Source organism: Daucus carota, chromosome 2 (genome assembly GCF_001625215.2).
Source record: "Daucus carota subsp. sativus chromosome 2, DH1 v3.0, whole genome shotgun sequence".
Classification (NCBI taxonomy): Eukaryota; Viridiplantae; Streptophyta; class Magnoliopsida; order Apiales; family Apiaceae; genus Daucus; species Daucus carota.
In genome coordinates this window covers 41,942,521-41,963,278 of record NC_030382.2, presented here as the reverse complement: position 1 = coordinate 41,963,278, position 20,758 = coordinate 41,942,521, and the positions used below count along the sequence as shown (strand labels likewise).

General features: G+C 34.5%; 5 protein-coding genes across 5 annotated transcripts; 2 read left to right on the top strand and 3 right to left on the bottom strand.

The window, feature by feature from the left end:
- The first annotated feature begins 2,252 nt into the window (after window positions 1-2,252).
- Window positions 2,253-5,464, top strand: LOC108205641 (luminal-binding protein-like). The gene is made up of 7 exons (XM_064087599.1): window positions 2,253-2,404; window positions 3,339-3,612; window positions 3,709-3,923; window positions 4,057-4,299; window positions 4,383-4,850; window positions 4,973-5,133; window positions 5,363-5,464. The coding sequence occupies exons 1-7, from the start codon at window positions 2,335-2,337 to the stop codon at window positions 5,462-5,464; spliced, it is 1,533 nt and encodes a 510-aa protein (XP_063943669.1). The 5' UTR covers window positions 2,253-2,334.
- On the bottom strand, window positions 5,384-7,426 carry LOC108205642 (uncharacterized). Its single transcript, XM_017375632.2, has 6 exons — window positions 7,190-7,426; window positions 6,994-7,095; window positions 6,545-6,586; window positions 6,173-6,317; window positions 5,983-6,087; window positions 5,384-5,858 (listed from the first exon to the last, which is right to left on the bottom strand). The coding sequence occupies exons 1-6, from the start codon at window positions 7,385-7,387 to the stop codon at window positions 5,773-5,775; spliced, it is 678 nt and encodes a 225-aa protein (XP_017231121.1). The 5' UTR covers window positions 7,388-7,426; the 3' UTR covers window positions 5,384-5,772.
- Window positions 7,427-11,515: 4,089 nt separating this feature from the next.
- On the top strand, window positions 11,516-15,712 carry LOC108209191 (luminal-binding protein). Its single transcript, XM_017379974.2, has 8 exons — window positions 11,516-11,686; window positions 12,634-12,901; window positions 12,986-13,200; window positions 13,288-13,530; window positions 13,880-14,359; window positions 14,489-14,643; window positions 14,786-14,868; window positions 14,961-15,712. The coding sequence occupies exons 1-8, from the start codon at window positions 11,626-11,628 to the stop codon at window positions 15,457-15,459; spliced, it is 2,004 nt and encodes a 667-aa protein (XP_017235463.1). The 5' UTR covers window positions 11,516-11,625; the 3' UTR covers window positions 15,460-15,712.
- Window positions 15,713-16,121: 409 nt separating this feature from the next.
- Window positions 16,122-17,773, bottom strand: LOC108206131 (glutamine-dependent NAD(+) synthetase). Its single transcript, XM_064087601.1, has 4 exons — window positions 17,633-17,773; window positions 17,357-17,444; window positions 16,636-16,747; window positions 16,122-16,526 (listed from the first exon to the last, which is right to left on the bottom strand). Exons 2-4 carry the CDS (start codon window positions 17,422-17,424, stop codon window positions 16,308-16,310), a joined length of 399 nt encoding a protein of 132 aa, XP_063943671.1. The 5' UTR covers window positions 17,425-17,444; window positions 17,633-17,773; the 3' UTR covers window positions 16,122-16,307.
- A 120-nt stretch (window positions 17,774-17,893) lies between these two features.
- LOC108206130 (protein RETICULATA-RELATED 3, chloroplastic-like) lies at window positions 17,894-20,011 on the bottom strand. The gene is made up of 2 exons (XM_017376322.2): window positions 19,803-20,011; window positions 17,894-19,267 (listed from the first exon to the last, which is right to left on the bottom strand). The coding sequence occupies exon 2, from the start codon at window positions 19,227-19,229 to the stop codon at window positions 18,108-18,110; it is 1,122 nt and encodes a 373-aa protein (XP_017231811.1). The 5' UTR covers window positions 19,230-19,267; window positions 19,803-20,011; the 3' UTR covers window positions 17,894-18,107.
- Between the last annotated feature and the right edge of the window lie 747 nt (window positions 20,012-20,758).

Genomic DNA, 20,758 nt, shown 5'->3' with positions numbered 1-20,758 from the left:
CGTTATGTTTTTAACAGAGTTAACGGGAGTTACTGATATGCAAGTTTTTTAATACTTCATTAGTTGACTGTGAGCTTTTTTAACTCCATGATTAAACTGCAAGTTTTTAACCAGCTTAGTTATGAATCAGCCATTTAACCCAATCTTAAACATATAAAAAGTATCCTAGTAAAGATTTTCTTTAAAAATATTATTTATTCTATTTTATGATATTAATTTTGATGTATGTATTATGTTTCAATTCTTTTTATTTATATTTTTATAAATGTATGCAAATACATTTTATTTATTTTCTTCCATCTCTGCTTATTTATCAAGCTAATATATTCTTGTATCCTCTTTAAATATGATTAAATAGAAAATATAACTTGAATTTTTCATTCCTTATTTTTCAAGTTAAAATTTAATTTTGTTGATAACTTTGTTTTCCATATAAAAAACGGTTTAAACCGAAACCAAACCGAACCGAACCGTTTTAAACGGATTGGTTTGGTTTGGATTTTAAACATAATGGTTTGGTTTTGGATTGAGATTTTGAAAAACCGATTATTTCGGTTTGGTTTGGTTTAGACCCTCCAAACCGCCCAAACCGCCCGATGCTCACCCCTACCTCGCTTCTCCTTTATATAAGTATATTGATGATTGATTGTTTATATAGATATATACTCTTTTAATAATTAATATTTGTCGGTTTTATTCGTTTCTAGTATAGGTGGAATAGATTTTATAAACGGAGTATTTCTTTACATGAGGATTTGTAAATATTGAATTTTTATTTTTATTATAATATGCCAGAGATGATATCTCGAATTCAAACTCCAGATATCCCATTTTAAATATTAATAACTAGTCTTTTATATATATAAATCAAACCAAACAAACCCAGTATATCCCGCTTAGAGCAGGGTCTGGGGAGGGTAAAATGTACGCAGACCATGCCCCTACTCATTTAGAATAAGGAGGCTGTTTTCCGTGAGACCCCCGGCTTAGTGCAAGACAAAGTTTTGTGTGAACTATAAGTAATCTTTTATATATACTAGCCTTTAACCCGTGCGAAGCACGGGCGGGTATATAATTCGTAATTTATTATTTAAAATTTAAATTTTAACATCATTTTATTAGTATTTTAGTATTAACGGATTGAATTTTAATTATATTATATTATTCAACTGACTATATTTTCACCCGATTACTTGAAAATGGACAAACTCTAATACACACACACACACATAGGATTTTAGTACATTTAATCCGAATTTAGTAACGTAGATTTAAAAATAAAAAAATCAGAAAATTTAAATCTTTTCCGAACATAGCCGTCGTGTAATACCTTTGAAAGATTTAGTAAATTAGTCGAATTTCAACATAATTTTGTAATTTTGGTTTTTTGACAACAATTACTTTTAAGATTAGAGTTGGAAAGGGTTATATAATGGTTCGTGTTTATATTGAGATAAAACACGTTAAAGTTAAAAAGAGTTATATGAAGGTTCTTGTTAAAAGAAAATATTCAAAATTGTATATTTATAATTTTATTTATAACATCATTATAATTTTTTTAATGAAACATTATATGATAATGGATTGTTATGAGTGTTTTTAGAATTTGAAACTGTTTAACAATATAATACTAATAGAATCTAGATTTGTAGACTTGTAGTACCAAAAGGAGAGTACCAAACCAAAAAATATAACTAAAACCTTGGATTACAAATTATACCCATGTTATAGTATAGTATAGTATGATAATCAAAATAATAGTTCGTGGTGTGTTTATGTGTCTGTTCGGCCAAGGCTTAATTAGCCGGTTGTATAAGAAAGCATTTTATTTATGTAAAAAGAAGTAATAAGTGAACTTATAATTTATAATTAGAATATTATAAGTTGAAAGTCATAACTCCTTTTAGGGACTTATATATTTTTTTAAAATTTTAATTTTATGAACATCTATAACAAAGAAATTGTAACTATCACAAAAAATTATCTAAATATATATTTTTTTGAAATTTTAATTTTATGAACATCTATAACAAAGAAATTGTAACTATCACAAAAAATTATCTAAATATATATTTAAAATTTAATTTTCATTTATCAACCTTTTAACATAAACCATTCAACCTTTGTGATTGTTTCGTAAACAGCTACTATATCCTAAACGTCCCAGTATAATTGGTCCACATAGTCAGTTATGACGTATTCACCTTTAGTTCGCTCCAATTCATCCTCGTTAAATTTCCCTTTCTCCTTTGATAAATCCTCAATCGACAAAATATACATGCATGCATTACCTCCGAACCTCGTAGGCGGCGAACAAAGCTATTGAATAGGAAGATGTGTGTCTCCTCTAGACCAAGTGGATCATGGGTGGCGCTGGTACTGGTTGCTGCAATGTTCTTCTTAGGTAACATGGTCAATATTGTTTAGTTTAAGCCCTGCTACACTTGTCTCTGTACATCAGTAGCGCAGTTTAATAGAGTACATGTATGGTCAATATTGTTTAGTTTAAGCCCTGCTACACTTGTCTCGCTACATCAGTAGCGCAGTTTAATAGAGTACATGTCAAAAACGTGCAAAAAAGTAACATAAAAAATTTGTTAGGACGAGGGAGTATAACTTAAATATGGGTACAGAGATCTATTTGAATACACATAACTTAGAGTATATACACGGAGATCTCGTGTCAGATTAAAGTTTGAAGTCATGATGAGCGCTTCTCATAGACGCGTCGGATTATTAGCGATCATTACTGCAATTTTTTTCTTAGGTAAATTTTTCACCATTATTTAGTTTCAGGTCTCCTCAGTCTTGTTCATGCTGAAACTTAATTTCTTCCCCAACAAATATACGACATTGTTAAATCATTTAATTCCCGATACTCAAATTTTCATGTCAGAGTTACTGACTCGTTAGAGTTCAATTGTTACAACTTACAATCTTACATGTAATGACTTAAAAGCAGTCATCGATTTCTTTAATGTTATATATATATAATCTTTGATTCGACAGCTTAATTTTATTAACCTCTTTATGTGCATTCTTAATGATTGGTATTAGCTATAGTCTTGATTGGCTGCTAATTCTTGAATTTGTCTGAGAGATGAAATATGTGAAGTGTTTGATATATAATTCGGTTAATCCCGACCTTCTCGAGGGGAATCACTATCTAGTCTTGATGATTATCCGCTAATTCTTGAATTTGTCCAAGAGATTAGATGAAACATGTGAAGTGTTTGATATAATTCAGTTAATCACATAAATTAAAATGGTTATATGCATTTTGTATTTTGTTGCACCTTAACTGTGAGCTCAATAGTGTCCCATTTCTTATCTAGCAGGTTGTGCAAGTGCACTATCCATCATAAGACCGAGGTCTGAGAACTCAGATAGAATTGTTGGGATACATCTTGGCACCACCTGTTCTTCTGTGGGCGTTTACAAGAGCAATCGTACTGAAATTGTACGCAATGAGCAAGGAAAACGCACCACCCCTTCATGGGTTGCTTTCAGTAACAATCAGACATTAATCGGTGAGGCTGCAAAGGATCAGGCAACATTTAACCCGGAGAGGACTGTATACCTATACCATGTCACAAGGCTTATCGGAAGAGAGTACTGCATTTCATTCATTTGTCATCAGTATATATGTTTGAAAGAAATATTTAGTATTTAATAAGTTGATGTCAGATCCTAATATTAATATGACAGGTTTGACGATGAGGAGGTTCAGCGGGCTATCGAGTCCTTGCCTTACAAAATTGTTAACATAGATGGGAAGCCATATATCAAAATCATCATGGAGGATGGAGAGACTCAGTTCTTTAGTCCTGAGGAAATAAGTGCCCTGATCCTGGTTAAGATGAAAAAGATTGCAGAAGCTTTTGTTGGGAAGGAAATCAAAGAGGCTGTGCTCACTGTTCCTGGTGAGACTAATATACGGTTGCAGCTTGAATATTGTTCTCTTAGCATTATATTATTTACCACAGTCTCGTTAACTCGTGATGATGTGCTTACTCTCCTAGTTATAATTGTCTTTCTGAAAAAAAAAATCTGTAGCATACTTCAATGATGCCCAGAGGAAGGCAACCAGCGATGCTGGTTTTATTGCTGGATTAAATGTTGTCGATATAATAGACGAACCAACTGCAGCTGCCATTGGGTATGGAATGGATAAAAGAGGCGGTGCGAAGAACATCCTGGTCTTTGATCTTGGTGGTGCAACTTGTGATGTCACCATTTTGGCTATTAAAGAAAGTGTTTTTAAAGTCCTTGCCGCAACTAGAGATCAATATCTAGGAGGTAAGGGCCAGGCTTTCCTTTTACATATCTGAAGAAGGAAATATATGTGATTATTTGAATAATGTCATTTTCGTTTTCTGCAGGTGATGATTTTATCAATTTGATCAAGAAAAAACACGGAAAGGACATCTACAATGAAAACAGAGTTCTTGATAAGCTAAGGAGAGGAATCGAGGGTGCAAAGACAGCGTTGAGTAGGTTTATGCAGCATCAAGTCCACGAAAGAACTGAATCACTGTTTGATGGAACAAATTTCTCTCAAAATTTAACTAGGGTTCAATTTGAGGAGTTAAACAATGATCTGCTCCGGAAGACAATGGTTCTTGTCAAAAAGGCCATGGATGATGCAGGGTTGCAGAAACACCAGATTGATGAGATTGCTCTTGTCGGTGGAAGTGCCGGGATCCCAGAAGTGCAACAACTCCTCAAGGACTACTTTAACAGAACAGAACTCAACGAGGATGTGAAATTTAATGTAAACCCTGATGAAGTCGTTGCATATGGTGCTACCATACGAGGAGAATTTGTTAGAGGTGATGAAGAGTTTGAAGGTAATGAAGTATTATAGGCTGCGAATATTTTCAGTTCTTTCAAGCCATATGATTACAGTATAATTTAATGGCTGCTGAAGTTGATAGTTAAACCGTTTAATGCTATTATTCGTTTTCTGCAGTGATCGATCTGTTACCAGCAATTCCAGTTAGCTATGGGATTGAAACCGCGGGTGGGGTGATGACAGAGTTGATCCCTATAGGCACTCCAGATTTTACCCCAATCAGAAGATCACGTATTTTTACGACAAAGCATGATCAGCAGACTACTGTGTCTATTAAGGTACTATGTTTCTGCTTGGCAAATTAGGGATTCTTTTCTTGCATCACCACTTGAGAAAATAAAATAAATGTCGGAGTGTCCGTACTCATATCCGAGTGTCCGACACGGGTACTCGAAACAAAATGAATAATCGGGGTAACGTAGAAACTTAGTAGGGCAAATTGAACTTTTTACTTTTAAGATTTTCATACACCTTCAAAATCCATATTATTTTCCACTTCTTCTATAGGTGTTTCTAGGCGAAGATAGATTTACAAAGACAAAGAATTACAGGCTACTCGGAAAGTTTAGCCTCTCTGGAATACCACCTGCCCCAAAGTTTGTACATTGACATACATTTAATTTTTATAATCAATTAAACATTATCGAACACATATTTAAAACAGATTTGGTCCTCTTTCTGACAGGGCAACACCTCAGATAGAAGTCACATTTATAATTGATGCAAACGATCGACTCACTGTCAAGGCAGAGGACAAAGGAACAGGTAAAGCTGAGTCCATTATTATTGATTACTGGCCGCGTGATGAAGAAATTGATCTTGAGAAGGGAGAAGATGTCGGAAATGAAATCAGGAAGCTGAATGATGCATTTGACTAGCCTTTCGTGTAATACATGGCTAATCAGTTATAAATTTAGTTATAGACGTGACCAGATTCCACGGCCTGGAGGTATGGTTTCAATCTTATGGAGAAAACTTTTCATAACCTTCAAACCATTTTCATCTGTAACCAAACAGGCAATTTCATAATACTTCCCCACAAATTTGCGGAAAAACCAAAACATAAACCAGTATAAGATGAATAAAAGAAAGGTCCTTTCTGACCAGGATAGACATAAATCTCTTACCTAATTTTGGTACCTCATGACCCCCGGAGTGAAATATTACAAAAGGATCAACAAACGATCCCAAAAGTTCAGTTGCTGGTAACTTTGCAAATGAGTCATTCTCACCTGCGTACATTTCAGAAAACAAAACACAAAATGTATTTTCGGTGTGCATGGTTGTTAGTAAACATAGAGACCGAGAATAGAGTACCAAAGCAGTGTAGCGAGGGGATTTCAATCGGAGAGGAGAATGCATTTTTGGCTAACGTAGGAGCCGGAACCTTGGAGCCTCCTAACTTGCCTCCAGATATAACCACCACAAATTTAATAGCTTCAACTTCAGTTAAAGCCACACCCTAACATATGTAATAATATGCAACAGATGTCTTTCATCACAAAAAGTATTTGTTACTTCTTTAAATACATATTTGTGTGTTGTTGCAACCATACTATATTTCTATGTGTCAGGTCAAAAAACAAGAGGTCGAGGGTTTGAGTCCCGGAACATGTGTATACTAAGTTCTGTTGATTGATCATCACCGATATTAAAAAGTGTAGATATGTAAGTGCCGAGTTTTTTTACCTGCGCTTGCATCCCTGGTAAAGCAGCTGCTATGTAAGCTCCCTTTCCATGTAAGATCAAAATGAGTCCATTTCAGAAGAAAACAATAAGGTGACATATATACAAGTATACAAAGTGAAGACTTGTGTCACAATTCTGATTCAAGAATGATATAGGTTACTCTGCTTCTGCTTTTACAGGCATCTTTACGTGCTTTGACTGTATTGTTAAATTTATTGATTTTGATTAAATTTATCTGTGAAAGATTTTGCTTATACAATAATTTCATTCGTTTCAATTTCATAATCTTGAATTCTTTATCATTTCGCTTATAAAACGCCCCAATTTCATTTTTAGCTCAGAGCCTTCAAAATCATTGTTATGGACCCGAGGGACAAAACCATCCCCATCTCGATAAAGTCAAAACGTCAAATAAAAAAACCGACCAAGCATTCGTTTAGTAAAATTACCTGGGAGAAGCCGAGAACCCCATCAAACGGTCCAAACTTCACCATAGTTTCCTCAATGAGTGTCATAGACTCACCAAACGTCCTATCATACTCACCTACATCCTAATATACGCGTGTAGAAAGCAACTTATAAGTTATAACACGAGTCACAAAATTATTAACAAAAGTGAGGAAAGTATTGCAAGAGATTGTGCACCTCAGGAGAAGAGTTGAACCAGGAAAAAGCTGGAAATGGTTTATTGTTAGTTGGAAAAGGAGCATCTATGAACACAAAATCCATAGCTTCCAGTACATTGGCAGGCCACACTTGAAGCCTCATCTTGAGATATGCACCGCTGTATCCATATCCATGAAGACACAGTACTTTCAGCTTCCTCCCACCCTTATCCTTCATGTTTTCTTTTGCAATTCTGTTTGGTAAAGTGCATACGCCATACATGCGTCCAAATTTATAATTGGATTTTTTTTTCCGTAGCACAGTGACAGTCACGTTTGATTGGATGACATTTTTTGATTAGTTCCAATCTTGTTGATGAAAATGGAACAAAAAAATTATCAATCAAAATATTTTATTTAATTAAAAGATGATTATCGATATTCATGTACACACGAAAAACTCTTTTTTATGAGGTGTCTTGGTTTCACGGTTTTAACAGAATACACGTATGTTTTAATACAGATATATTTCTAGTTTACTAGGACACGGAGCTATAAAGTTAGTGTTCAATCTAATCACATCTCACCCTAATTGAATCTCGATAGATTAATACTTGACAAATTAATAATCTCAGGAGGTTAAAAGAAACTCGACGCCCAATATAATGTACTCCCTCCGTCCCCTTTTTTAGTTATTATATTTTTATTTTTTTTTGGTTAAATTGATTAATTTTTAATCAAATATTATAGGTCACTCTTTCATTATTTTGTAAAAGAAAATTACATCTTAAAATAGATTAAAAATTATTTCCGGTGACATATTTTTTTTATTTTTTCACTTGATAAAATATTAATAAATTTCAGTAAAACCTTGGTCAAGTTGACCGGCACAAAAGGACAGAGGGAGTATAAATTTAATAAATCAATTAAACTTGACAAGTTGTCCTTGGAAATAAAATTAACGAGTTTTAACTATAATTAAAACTTTACAACGTGTATAATAAAAATCTAATTATACTCGGTTCAAAAAAAAATAAAATCTAATTATACTATATTATTATAGTTAAAATATTAGATTTCTGATCGGTCAGTTGATAGATAATGGGTCTTGTTTACCAGATCATTCTAATTTACGAGTCATTTTATTATAACTAAAACACATATGTACAGTCTTCATTCTCTTTTCTCTCAAAATATTAGGGTTTGAAAGAGTCGCCTACTATCTTTTATCTTTGTCCCTTTTTAAGTTAGTCTAAAGAGCTTCCATTGATTTTTCTCCGGTTGAATGCCTCAACTCTTTTATTTTCTTTTTTTCATTGATTTTCTTTCAATTGCTTTTGGAGTGTTTTGTTATATTTTTGTTTAATTGTGTTTGGATTTATTTCATATTGGATTAGTTGAGAATGATCTATTGATGTTTTTGGAATCGGAAAAACTCGCGTCAAATCTAAGGAGGTGGTAATTATTACAATTAAGAACGCATCTTTTACAATTAAAGATGGTTCATCGAGGGTTGCACTTTTAGCACATATCTATAGATGGTACACGCAGACATATATATAGATATTAGGGTTACTGAATATTGGTATGATATTGATTTTTATGTGATAAGGGTAATTGTAATGTTACTATTTATATAGATGTTAAGTGCATTTTGGAACGTTTGAAATATCTTTGATTTTATTTTTAACTTTACTATTTTCTTAAATTCTAGGTGTTAAAAGGATCACATAATAACTAATTATTTTAGTGTGTTATTTATTTTCCAACCTGATTGTATTGGGAATTTGTCCCGATTATATTTTATTCTGCTTAATAAAAGTGCTTTTCTTTTCTGACAAAAAAACACACACGTGCACCATCATTAAAATCTATCTCTTGAGCTCATTGTTTATAAATATTTTAGCCGACTTACTAGTAGAAAATTGTTTAATATGTCCAATAGAAATGACTATCTAATATATCACGAAGAAAAACATATTTACACAAACATCATTATTAGTTACATAAAAATTTAATTATTTAAAAAATATAAACATCTGTTTAAAAATATAATATTAATGTATTCACATATTAATTATTAATATAATTTTAACTTGCCCAATTAAAAAGCGACATAACTATATTATTAGTGCCAGGGGAGAGCAAACCTCGATTTGGTTCGGTTTTTGGGTAAAACCGCAATCGAAACCAAAGGTCCTCGGTTTAAAAAATCGAAAACCGCAACCGCGACCGAACCGGCGGTTTCGGTTTTAAAACTCCGATTCAGTTTTAATCGGTGCGGTTTCGATTTTAAAATCGCAAAAAATTAAATTAAGAAACATACTTCCAATTTAATGAATAAATAAGTTAATTAGATTAATGGTTGAGAAGAAATTTTGAAATTTAAACCATCGTTTGAACAAGGAATTATTTACGATATGTTCAATTATATACTAGGACTGAGCATTCGGTTCGGTTAACCGAATACCGAACCGAAATTACCGAAATATTTAAAATATTTCGGTACCTAATTCGGTTATGGTTTTCTGGTTATTTCGGTATTTCGGTTTTTTCGGTTTTTTTACCGAATTAACCGAAAAAACCGAATAACCGAAATATTTAAAATAAAAAAATATATTATATTATATTTATTTATTTATTTTGTTTTTCAATACATTATAACACAATGGGGATCACCATTGAGTTGAAGATATGATATTTCGCCACCATTCGATATGAAAGTCTCTCTTAAAACAATATCTATAATAAGTTTGCGAAACAGTTTCGCTCAAATAACTGCAGAAAAACAAAATAAAAGCAAGCACCAGAAAGCACTGACATGGTGAAATGGTATATGCAAATTATGCAGAGGGCCACCAGCTTTAAAGGTGAAGTCTAAAGAGTTCTGGAACGTATCGCATGAGTAGCTGATTCAAAGTACCTCATATATAGACTCAAATTAACACCACAAATTAATAATTATAATTAAAATGATATAATAATGTTGGTTGCTTGCCTCCTAATTTTTTTTCTCCATTATTTTCATATTTTTTTGTATTAATTAAAAAATTTCGGTTTTTTTTTTCGGTATTCGGTTTTAACCGAAATAAAAATTTCGGTTCGGTAAAATAACCGAATTAAATTCGGTTCACTATTCGGTTATGATTTTTGAGCTTATTCGGTATTTCGGTTATTTCGGTATTCGGTAATTCGGTTCGGTTTTTACCGAATAATCAGCCCTATTATATACAATGAATGATAATGTAAATAAATGGCTAATCATATAAATTACTTTAATGATACCATGCTTATAATAACTAAAATATTTCTTTGTGCTTTATTCACACTGACGATCATACTTATATGTTTAAATTTATGAGATTTATACTCATTGCTCCACTATTACTATCCTACTCTACTATATACAATTAATATATTGGTTGATAACCATAGTATATTATGAGATATTAATTTAATCTATATATTTTTCTTATAAAATTATATAAATAAATATTATTTATTATTTTAATAATCGGTTCGGTTCGGTTTTTTGCGGTTTAGTTTTCACTTAAAACCGGAACCGCATCCATTAGAATCAGTTCGGTTTTAAAATCTTCGGTTTCGAATCGGATCGGTTTTATACGGTTCGATTTTTGATCGGTTTTGCCGGTTTCGGTTTCAGTTTGAATTCGGTTTTTTGCTCACTCCTAATTAGGACAATGCATACTAACTAGTAACTATGTATTCCGTGTTTTTTACGCATTGTCCGACTTTTACGCACACATTTTTAAATCTTCTAACCACTAAAATTAATATATTTAGAAAAAGTTTGTAAAAAAAATATATGCTATCCATATTATAATTATAAAAGAATATAAAAATAATCACTTTAGATAAACAATCAAAAAATTTAAAAGTGCGAGTAAAAAAAAGTGACCTATATAAAAATGGAGAGATTGTTAAATTTGTTCAAACTCTTACTCTTTCATTTCGTGCTATTCTATTTCTTGTTTTGTTATTTTCTTCAACTAATTTACAATATTTATCATTACTCTTAATAATAAATACTCGCATGATAATTTACATAGTCTATATAATTTCTTGATTTTAAATTAATCATCAAATATATTATTAGCATTATTTACGTAATTTCTTTCCCCCGACTAATAAAAGAATTGACTCCAGTCTTCACGTAGAATGAGATTCAAACGCTTATGCCACGTAGGCAACCAAAAATATAGCGTGTGATACGATTCCAACAAAATAGCCCAGCCCTAAGTGGCTTAACACGGTCACCCTACAATCCGATTGGTCCACGTCAGCACCAATGACATATTTGCTCCCACTCTACAATCCCCTTATATACAGATCTCTCTCCGGACATTTAAACGCAAATCTCTCTATTCTACTCTCTCTTTTCTCCTTCTCTCTCTCTTATATACATACATTCATATAAGGGAGCTATACGCATAGAGCGAAAAAGTGGAAGCAGCCATGGGCGGCTACTGGAGGCGAAGTGGATCTCAGATCGTTGTTGCTGCTATTCTCTTCTTAGGTATATACATACACACACATATATAAATATATCGCTCATTGTTAAATTAGATCTCGTTTTTTAAGTTATGAATGCTTGTATATATCTGTATGTATAGATCGATGAACTTTAATGCAGTGCTTACTGTAGATTTGTATTTACATGATTTTACAATTTAGCGTGTTCAGGTGTAGATTCAGTTAGTATACTTGGATCTTATGCTTATGCTTATAGCGATCTGGTGATTAGTAAGAGCTCGTAAATAAGTTGATTATATTGGATCAGTTTACTGGATCTTATACTACTTATATGAGTGTTCCGATGCTGATTATATGATTGTAATGAGTTGAATTCTTGTTAGGTTGATGTAATGTAGATTCAGGGAGTTTACGTTTCGATTAAGGATCAGAAGTTAGTTTAATTGAGTTGAACTGTATGGCCTATCAGTGTCGTCGATTGAGTGTAGCTTTATTTAGATGCAATCTGGTAATAAAAAACTGTAATTGTATTAGCCAGGGATATTTATTGATGTATAATGGATAACTGGAGGATTTCAATTGATGATGATGTTGTGTTAGCTGACATTGTAGATCAATAAATTGCAAAATTGAAAAAATGAAGTCAATTAAAGACCGATTCTAGGCAAAAAGGTGTTGAGAGTTGGTATGCATGTGTTGAGATGCATATCCTAAAGGAACGATTTAGTAAGTATAAAGTGAGGTAGTGTATTTTTCGTTTGGTTATTGATTGTGCTTGTGTTTCATGTGTAACCTTACTTGGTATTTTAAGTTAAACAAGCAATATTTTATTAATGGTGTTTTGCTATTCATTGTCAGTTGAAGTAAAGCATCATGTGTTCCAATCAAATGTTATCTGCCATTTATTTAAATGAGTGCTAAATTTATTGAACTATTTAAATTTACTCGGTAGTATTTAAATAGCATTACTAAGCATCTATTATTTTTCAGGTTGTCTATCTGCAATTTCCATTGCGAAAGAGGAGGCATCAAAGTTGGGGACAGTTATTGGGATAGATCTTGGAACTACATATTCTTGTGTTGGTGTTTATAAGAATGGTCATGTCGAAATTATAGCCAATGACCAAGGAAACCGTATCACCCCATCATGGGTTGCTTTCACCGACGGTGAAAGATTGATTGGTGAGGCTGCCAAGAATCAGGCAGCAGTCAACCATGAAAGGACTGTCTTCGATGTCAAAAGACTTATCGGAAGAAAGTAATTCATCTTACTCATTCTTGTGTATATAGTTATATAATTATCACTTTATGGAGATCAGAAGTTCTAACAGTTATATGACAGGTTTGATGACAAAGAAGTCCAAAAGGATATGAAATTATTTCCCTACAAAATCGTGAATAAAGATGGCAAGCCATATATTCAAGTCAAAATGAAGGATGGAGAGACAAAGGTCTTCAGTCCAGAGGAAATAAGCGCTATGATCCTAGTTAAAATGAAGGAGACAGCAGAAGCTTTTCTTGGAAAGAAAATCAAGGATGCTGTTGTTACTGTTCCAGGTAGAGTCCATTCTACAATTACAAATTTCATCTATCTTTTGATACTTAACTGTTCAGTGCTGATGGTTATTTTTATGCTATTTGCAGCTTACTTCAATGATGCCCAAAGGCAGGCTACAAAGGATGCTGGTGTCATTGCTGGCCTAAATGTTGCCAGAATTATCAATGAACCAACTGCCGCTGCCATTGCATACGGGTTGGACAAAAAAGGTGGTGAGAAGAACATCCTTGTTTTTGATCTTGGTGGTGGAACTTTTGATGTCAGCGTCTTGACTATCGATAATGGTGTTTTCGAGGTCCTTTCCACAAATGGAGACACACATCTAGGAGGTAAGCAGCTTCTTTTCTTATTGATTGATAGAAAGTAAGCTTTTAAACTGATTATTTTGTTCATATAATCTTAGGACAAAGTAATCAGGCTTCACTCTATAGTGATATGACATCAACTCTCCTGTCACTCTTTGTGGAGTATAGCCTGATGTATAGCTCGCTAGTAGAATTAATGGTGTTTCCTTCTTTTTTTTATCATATAATATAGTTTTTCTTCTTAGAATAACAAATAAAAATTGAATCCTACATTCTTTTCCTAGTAGAAACAAGAGAAATTATGCAAATGAACTAGTAAGTAAATTTAAAACATTAAAACGTATATTTGATGACATGTAATTTTCCTGAACAGGTGAGGATTTTGACCAAAGAATTATGGAGTATTTCATTAAGTTGATCAAGAAGAAGCACGGAAAGGACATCAGCAAGGACAACAGAGCCCTTGGAAAACTGAGGAGAGAATGTGAACGTGCCAAGAGAGCATTGAGTAGCCAGCACCAAGTTCGTGTAGAAATCGAATCTCTCTTTGATGGAACTGATTTCTCTGAGCCATTGACCAGGGCTAGATTTGAGGAGTTGAACCAAGATCTGTTCAGGAAGACCATGGGACCTGTGAAGAAGGCTATGGATGACGCAGGGTTGCAGAAAAGCCAGATTGATGAGATAGTTCTTGTTGGTGGAAGCACTAGGATACCAAAGGTTCAGCAACTCCTTAAGGATTACTTTGATGGTAAAGAACCCAACAAGGGAGTGAACCCTGATGAGGCAGTTGCCTTTGGTGCTGCCGTACAAGGAGGAATTCTCAGCGGAGAGGGCGGTGATGAGACTAAAGGTAATGATATATTATATTTTCTGTGGACGTGAAGTGCAGCATCTGATAAAGATTGTAGTTTGATATGTGATGAACATATTTTCAGAAACTAGTGACTAATATGTAATGATATTTCTTACTTCAATACAGATATCCTTCTATTGGATGTGGCTCCACTTACTCTAGGAATTGAAACCGTAGGCGGGGTGATGACCAAATTGATTCCCAGAAACACTGTTATTCCAACCAAGAAATCCCAAGTTTTCACAACTTACCAAGATCAGCAGACTACTGTGTCCATTCAGGTACTATTTTACTAACATTCTACCCAGTTACTCGTTCTAATAATTCTTTTCACAGTAATTGTTCTACTGATGTGTTGATCAGTGTACTGTTTTTACTTATTGACATCTCAAAACATTATCTAATTCGCATCTTTAATAACAGGTCTTTGAAGGTGAAAGGACTCTTACAAAGGATTGTAGGCTTCTTGGAAAGTTTGATCTCTCTGGAATACCACCTGCCCCAAGGTTTGTACATATGACTTGAGAGTTTGATTCTTTAATTTTTGTAAAGCTTAACGGCAGATGCCTAAATTGGATTTGGTCCTGCATTTTAACAGGGGAACACCTCAAATAGAAGTCACGTTTGAGGTTGATGCAAATGGTATCTTGAATGTCAAGGCAGAAGACAAAGGAACTGGTAAGGCCGAGAAGATTACCATCACCAATGACAATGGTCGATTGAGCCAAGAAGAGATTGAGCGAATGGTTCAGGAGGCAGAAGAGTTTGCCGAAGAAGACAAAAAGGTTAAAGAAAGAATTGATGCCCGCAACAGCCTGGAGACTTACACCTATAACATGAAGAACCAAATCAATGACAAAGACAAGCTTGCTGACAAGCTCGAAGCAGATGAAAAGGAGAAGATTGAAAGTGCCGTAAAGGAGGCTCTCGAATGGCTAGATGACAACCAGTCTGCTGAGAAAGAAGATTACGATGAGAAGCTCAAAGAGGTAGAAGCTGTTTGTAACCCAATTGTCACAGCAGTATACCAAAGATCTGGTGGAGCTCCCGGGGCCGAAGGTGCAGAAGCAGAAGATGAGGACCATGATGAGCTATAGGTAAACATTAGAATCTATCAACCACTGAAGATGATCAGAAGCAAGAAGTGAGGAGTTAGGCAGAAATTAGTGTAGTTTTGGGTGCACGGGTTCTGAGAACATCCCTTCTTCACATGTGTTTGTTAAGGTGCAGATACGTTAAAAGAACAAATTGTTTTTCTTGTTCAATTGTTGAAAAGGAAATTTTTGTACGTTTTAAAAGTATACTGTTATATTATTATTTTGGTGAACGGGAATGGCACCTCTTTCTCTACTCTGATCTCTAGTTAAATTTGCTTGGTTTAAACTTAAAGTCCTTGGCTATATTTGTGAATGTCTGATTAGATAATAAATTTTGTTCACAAGTTTAGACACTACAGATGCTAGCGCGGGGATACGTAGTGAAATTATTAGACATTTGATTAGTTTTATATTACGATTCTAAGCCAAGCATTGATTCATTAATATTTCAGTAATCCATTATAACTGAATTCATCTTTCAGAAGAGGGTTTCAGCCTAGACTATTCTGTACATGAATTATATAAACAGGATACAAGAGTTGTAAAACAGGAAGACGATACACATATGCTTCTCAATGGGATGAAAACTGTAGTTACCCCAAACATTTGGATAATGTACTTGATTATATTTTACAAAAGAACTCTAGCATTACAGAAGCAACTGAAGAAAGTACCAAATCTGTACCTGGTAAAAAGCTTTGAAACGAGACACGGGTACCTGGACCAGAGTACACATAATTTTATATGGATTAAAATTCGGAAGAATAAAGTTATAGCTTCATTGTTCATAGCTCCCCTTAAAGTTAATATGTTATATTAATGTCTTCTGCTGCATGTAACATGCAAACCTAAACACCAGCTCTTGGATCCCCTGAGCCGGCTGCAATAACTCCCATCCCTCCGACAGATGTAACATCCTGGTGATCCTTTTCTGTTGCTTTTATAAGAGTAACTTTATGGCCATCAATTTCTTTTACCATTTCATCAATTTTGCGGAACTGATATGGCCATCTTGCATTATACAAAAACTGGCGAAGATCAAATCTGTTGTCCTCTGGTGAATAACTCTGCATGACAGTAAAGATAATAAGATTTCTGCTAAATGACGTAAAGTTAAAGTTTCTTTGCTGGAAAAAGTCAAAGCCTTTGTAAAATTTTATCTTTTAAGGAAAGTACCTCAGCGTGATAAGAGGGCGTCATCACAGTCATTTTGTGCCTGTTTATTGAATAATACTTGAAGAAGTACTTCACTTTATCAGCCACCTGTGATGGTGTTAATCTTCCACCCCTTTTGTAACATAGATTCAGCAATTAATTTTACCAAGAAAGAACAAGAAAATAATATTACATATACAGCCACTCCATTCACCTAGGATAAAAGCAGCATACTATAATTTGGCAAGTTAAAACATGCAGGTGGTAGCTTAGTTCTTTTCTATAGTTGAGTTGGAAAGGGCCAGGGAATAGAGTTGGAACACAGGAGATCTGGTATTGCAATTCACATATCCACTAAAAGATAGTATATGACACGAGAACATAGATACAAATCGTTTTCTAAGTAGCTTGTGACACATCATGGTCACCACTCACTACATGATCTTCACAAATATGGAAATTTCATTTCAGATATTAAAATAAACATTTTAAAATGTGATTTGCATGATGAACATTTCTGCCTGTACTATTGATATCACAGCATCAGAACCAATTTTTGCCTAGTAGACACTTAAATCTAACTGGCAAATACAAGTAGTTATTTTCGTTTTACAGTATCCCCCCTTTAAACCAAATATTGTTGATATACGGGCATATGTAGCTACAATAGATTCTTGTAATTTACCGTTGTGATTTGTAGACAACACTCTATAAACACAGAAGGGCTGCTCTAGAAACATACCTGGAACATAGATACAGGACCAGAGCGGAATATCTTTCACAATCTTCCATAGACCAAAAGTTCTTCATATGTTATCTACTTCATCAAGCTGTTAGACAAGAATACAATGGTATACTGACATGAACCTCAAGTGCAGTGTGGTAAAGAACATCTAACTTGAAATCACAAGAAATTTTTGAGATATCGTAACATTATGGCAATTAGCATTAAAATAACTACGTTTTTGAAAGACAAACATATAAACGAAAGATGCTCTTTAGGAGATAGATTGTGTACCTGACTGTAATCGGACCGAATAGGCTCTAGCTCAGCAGTGGGTGGAGCTGCTTCAACATCGGCCAAGGATTAGTAACCAAGATTGACGGCAGCCCAACGCAGGAATATTCTTAGGTCCTGCTTGCTAATACTTCCTATTGGATTGATATCAGCTGAACTGCAATCATACTACACAGGAGATGCTAAGTATGACTATATCATGCTGATTACATAAAAGATATTAGTAACCTAGCATTATATAGTCAGCAACCCTGGGGCAACTTAAATAATATACCAAGCACTAACAATGAAGAGTGGATTACAATGAAATGTTTAATTAATAGCCCTTATTCCTTGGCTACTCTACAAGACAGCAAAAACACATTTCTTTGTTTAGCTTGAAATCCAAAACTGTTCTTTTATTTATAGATGCAAAAGAGACACAAGTTATCTAATGTAAAGACAGCCATTTCAACGGATTGGTATAGTAAAATAACTACTTGGGGACAGACTCGCCGCTATCACAGTCTTGTAACAATTTTTCTTTCTCATCAGCAGAAGTAGCCAATGCTTCCACCTCCTCACCAGTGACCAGCTTTACCTCCTTAGCACCAGAGCTTTGTGATCCTGTCAGCCTTGCCAGTACCACAAAAGACATCCCACCCAGAATATTATTCATGACCCTCAAAACAACCACAGAAGTCTTGAATACAAATGATGGAAGCCCCTTGGCAAGCACATACTCAACCCCGTTGAGGGTCTGGTATCTGAAGTTACTGCTAATACCCATGTGGGCTGCCCAAGTAAGAGCATTCAACAAGGTAGGTGGCGCCTTGTTCGGAGTCTCAAATGTAGGATCCATCTTCTTTCTCATCATGATTAACCCATTGGATAAAGCAGTCCCAACCAATCCAGCTGCCAACCCAACGCCAGCAAACACCATTCCTTTATACACAAAAGTCCCAAACCGATCAAGAACACTGAAGGGGCCAGGCTCAAACATGTGACTAGGAGGACAACTGGCAAAGAAGGCGGGCAATGCAGCCCCAGAAGATGCCAGTGTAGGTGCCAAGAGATACATGAGAGTAAAATTCAATATGGAGCCAACAACAAGAGTTGAGAAAACAAAATCCAGCTCATTAAGACCGAAATTTGGGCGAGTAGCCATGTCACCCAGAACACAAGCGCTCACACCCACTATCTCCTCCATAAGAACCTTAAAAGGAAATTGAGGATCAGCAGCCACTCTGGACCTCCAACCACTTAAAAAAGCCCCCAAGGGTCCAAAACCATCTAATGATGAAGAGTCATCGGGATTAGGAGAAGATGAACCATCACCATTATTGTTACCATCACCACCACCTCCTTCGCTAGAACCGCCAATGCCATCATTGATGCTACCACCGCCAGCTACAGTGGCACAAGGAAATTGAAACTTGGTTGTGAGGAAATTAAGGGTGAGCTGAACTTTAGGAAGAGGAGAGATGAAGAGGTTTGAAGATGTAGGTGTGGAAGGGAAAGCAAGATTATTATAAACACGATCCATGGATGTATTAGACTTGAATTGGTGATAATGACTGGGTATAAGTGACCGGTGAAGCTGAGCCATTGACGACATTGGAAGAACAAGGATCAAATTCTTCTCCTTGTAGTATCCTAGATATATATAGTTATATATACACATAACAAAACAAGAAGAGTATATATCAGAATACATCACAGAATTGTTCGATCATTCAGAGATATTATCACTTCAAAATATGTGTAATTTTCTACTCTATTCCGAACAAAATAAGTCCTTTGAGTAGTGTAAAATCATTATTAACTAAGTTTCATTCACAAAAATCAAAAACAAAAACAAATGCACATTCATATCTCCTCCTCATTTCTCAAAAACTGTATCAATGTGAAATTGCATTGTATCATTTATTCCAACTCAATAGTTCCGACACTACAATACCTTGCCAACACTCCATTCATTTATCTGGTACAGAAAATTAGTATATATTATTAATTAATTAATTAAGATGCTAAAGAATTACTAATGCATATTCTAAAAGACTGAGAAAAATCAAAATCACGAGAATAAGAAAAGAAGTTAGGGAGGCCATAAAACAGAGGAATGAAAAGGCGGAAACCCTAATTAAAGAAACCAAAATGAAGAGCCTGATGTGTGTGTATAGCTGTGTACCTTATTTGTGTAGATGCAAATCTCTCTCGGTCTCTTTCTCGATCTCTCTCTCTCTCTCTGCACAGTGATAACTACTGCGGCTGTATTGTGAAATACTGTACTCTATATAGCAGAAGGCTGGTGTTTATTTTATTAAGTTTTCACCAAACACCAACCCACTGGCCACTAGCCGCCAGGTGGCAGACAGTGTCAATCTCGTAATTCAGCCCCACCATTTTGCCTTTGTTATACTTATACATAGATTTTTTCTGTTTTTTTGTTAGGAAAGCATATATAGATATGGGTTTTGTTCCTGAAAACTGATTGTCAGGGAGGTTTTATCAAACACACAGCACTATTACCATCAGATCTGTATTTTGATTGAAACTTTTTTTTTAGTATCCGCTATAATTTTCCGCGGATAGGGATAGGGAAAGTTTCCACGGAAAATTATAGCGGATATCTAAAAAAACGAAATTTTAATCTAGACTTTTAAAATATAGATCCGACGGCCCTGGAAAATGTGTGTTAAATAACCTGTCCCTGACAACTGGTTGTCTGGGACAGGATATTTAGGGACAGGATATTTATGCATTTATATAGTTCCATCATTCAGAAAGTGTCGATAACTCATTTTCTAGCATAAAGAGAAATAAAGTAAACACAGTCAATTATGAACAAATAGAATACTGAGGACTCAAAATTCATGAATTTGAAATAAAAACATAAATTTTCTTGATATACTCATTTCACTACTTGGTCAAATACTAGCATTTTTGGGTTTGCGTTGAATTTAAGGTGCTCTGTTCTAGGAAGATATAATTCTGGGATTTGACAGTGGTTTCTGTTTACTGGTAGCTAAATCAAAGGGGATGAGATTGCATGGAGCTCCGAATTCAGCGAAAGGTATATTACAACTCCATACTGAAGCAAACCCACCAATATTTCACCGTGATATCAAAGCCAGCAATATTCTT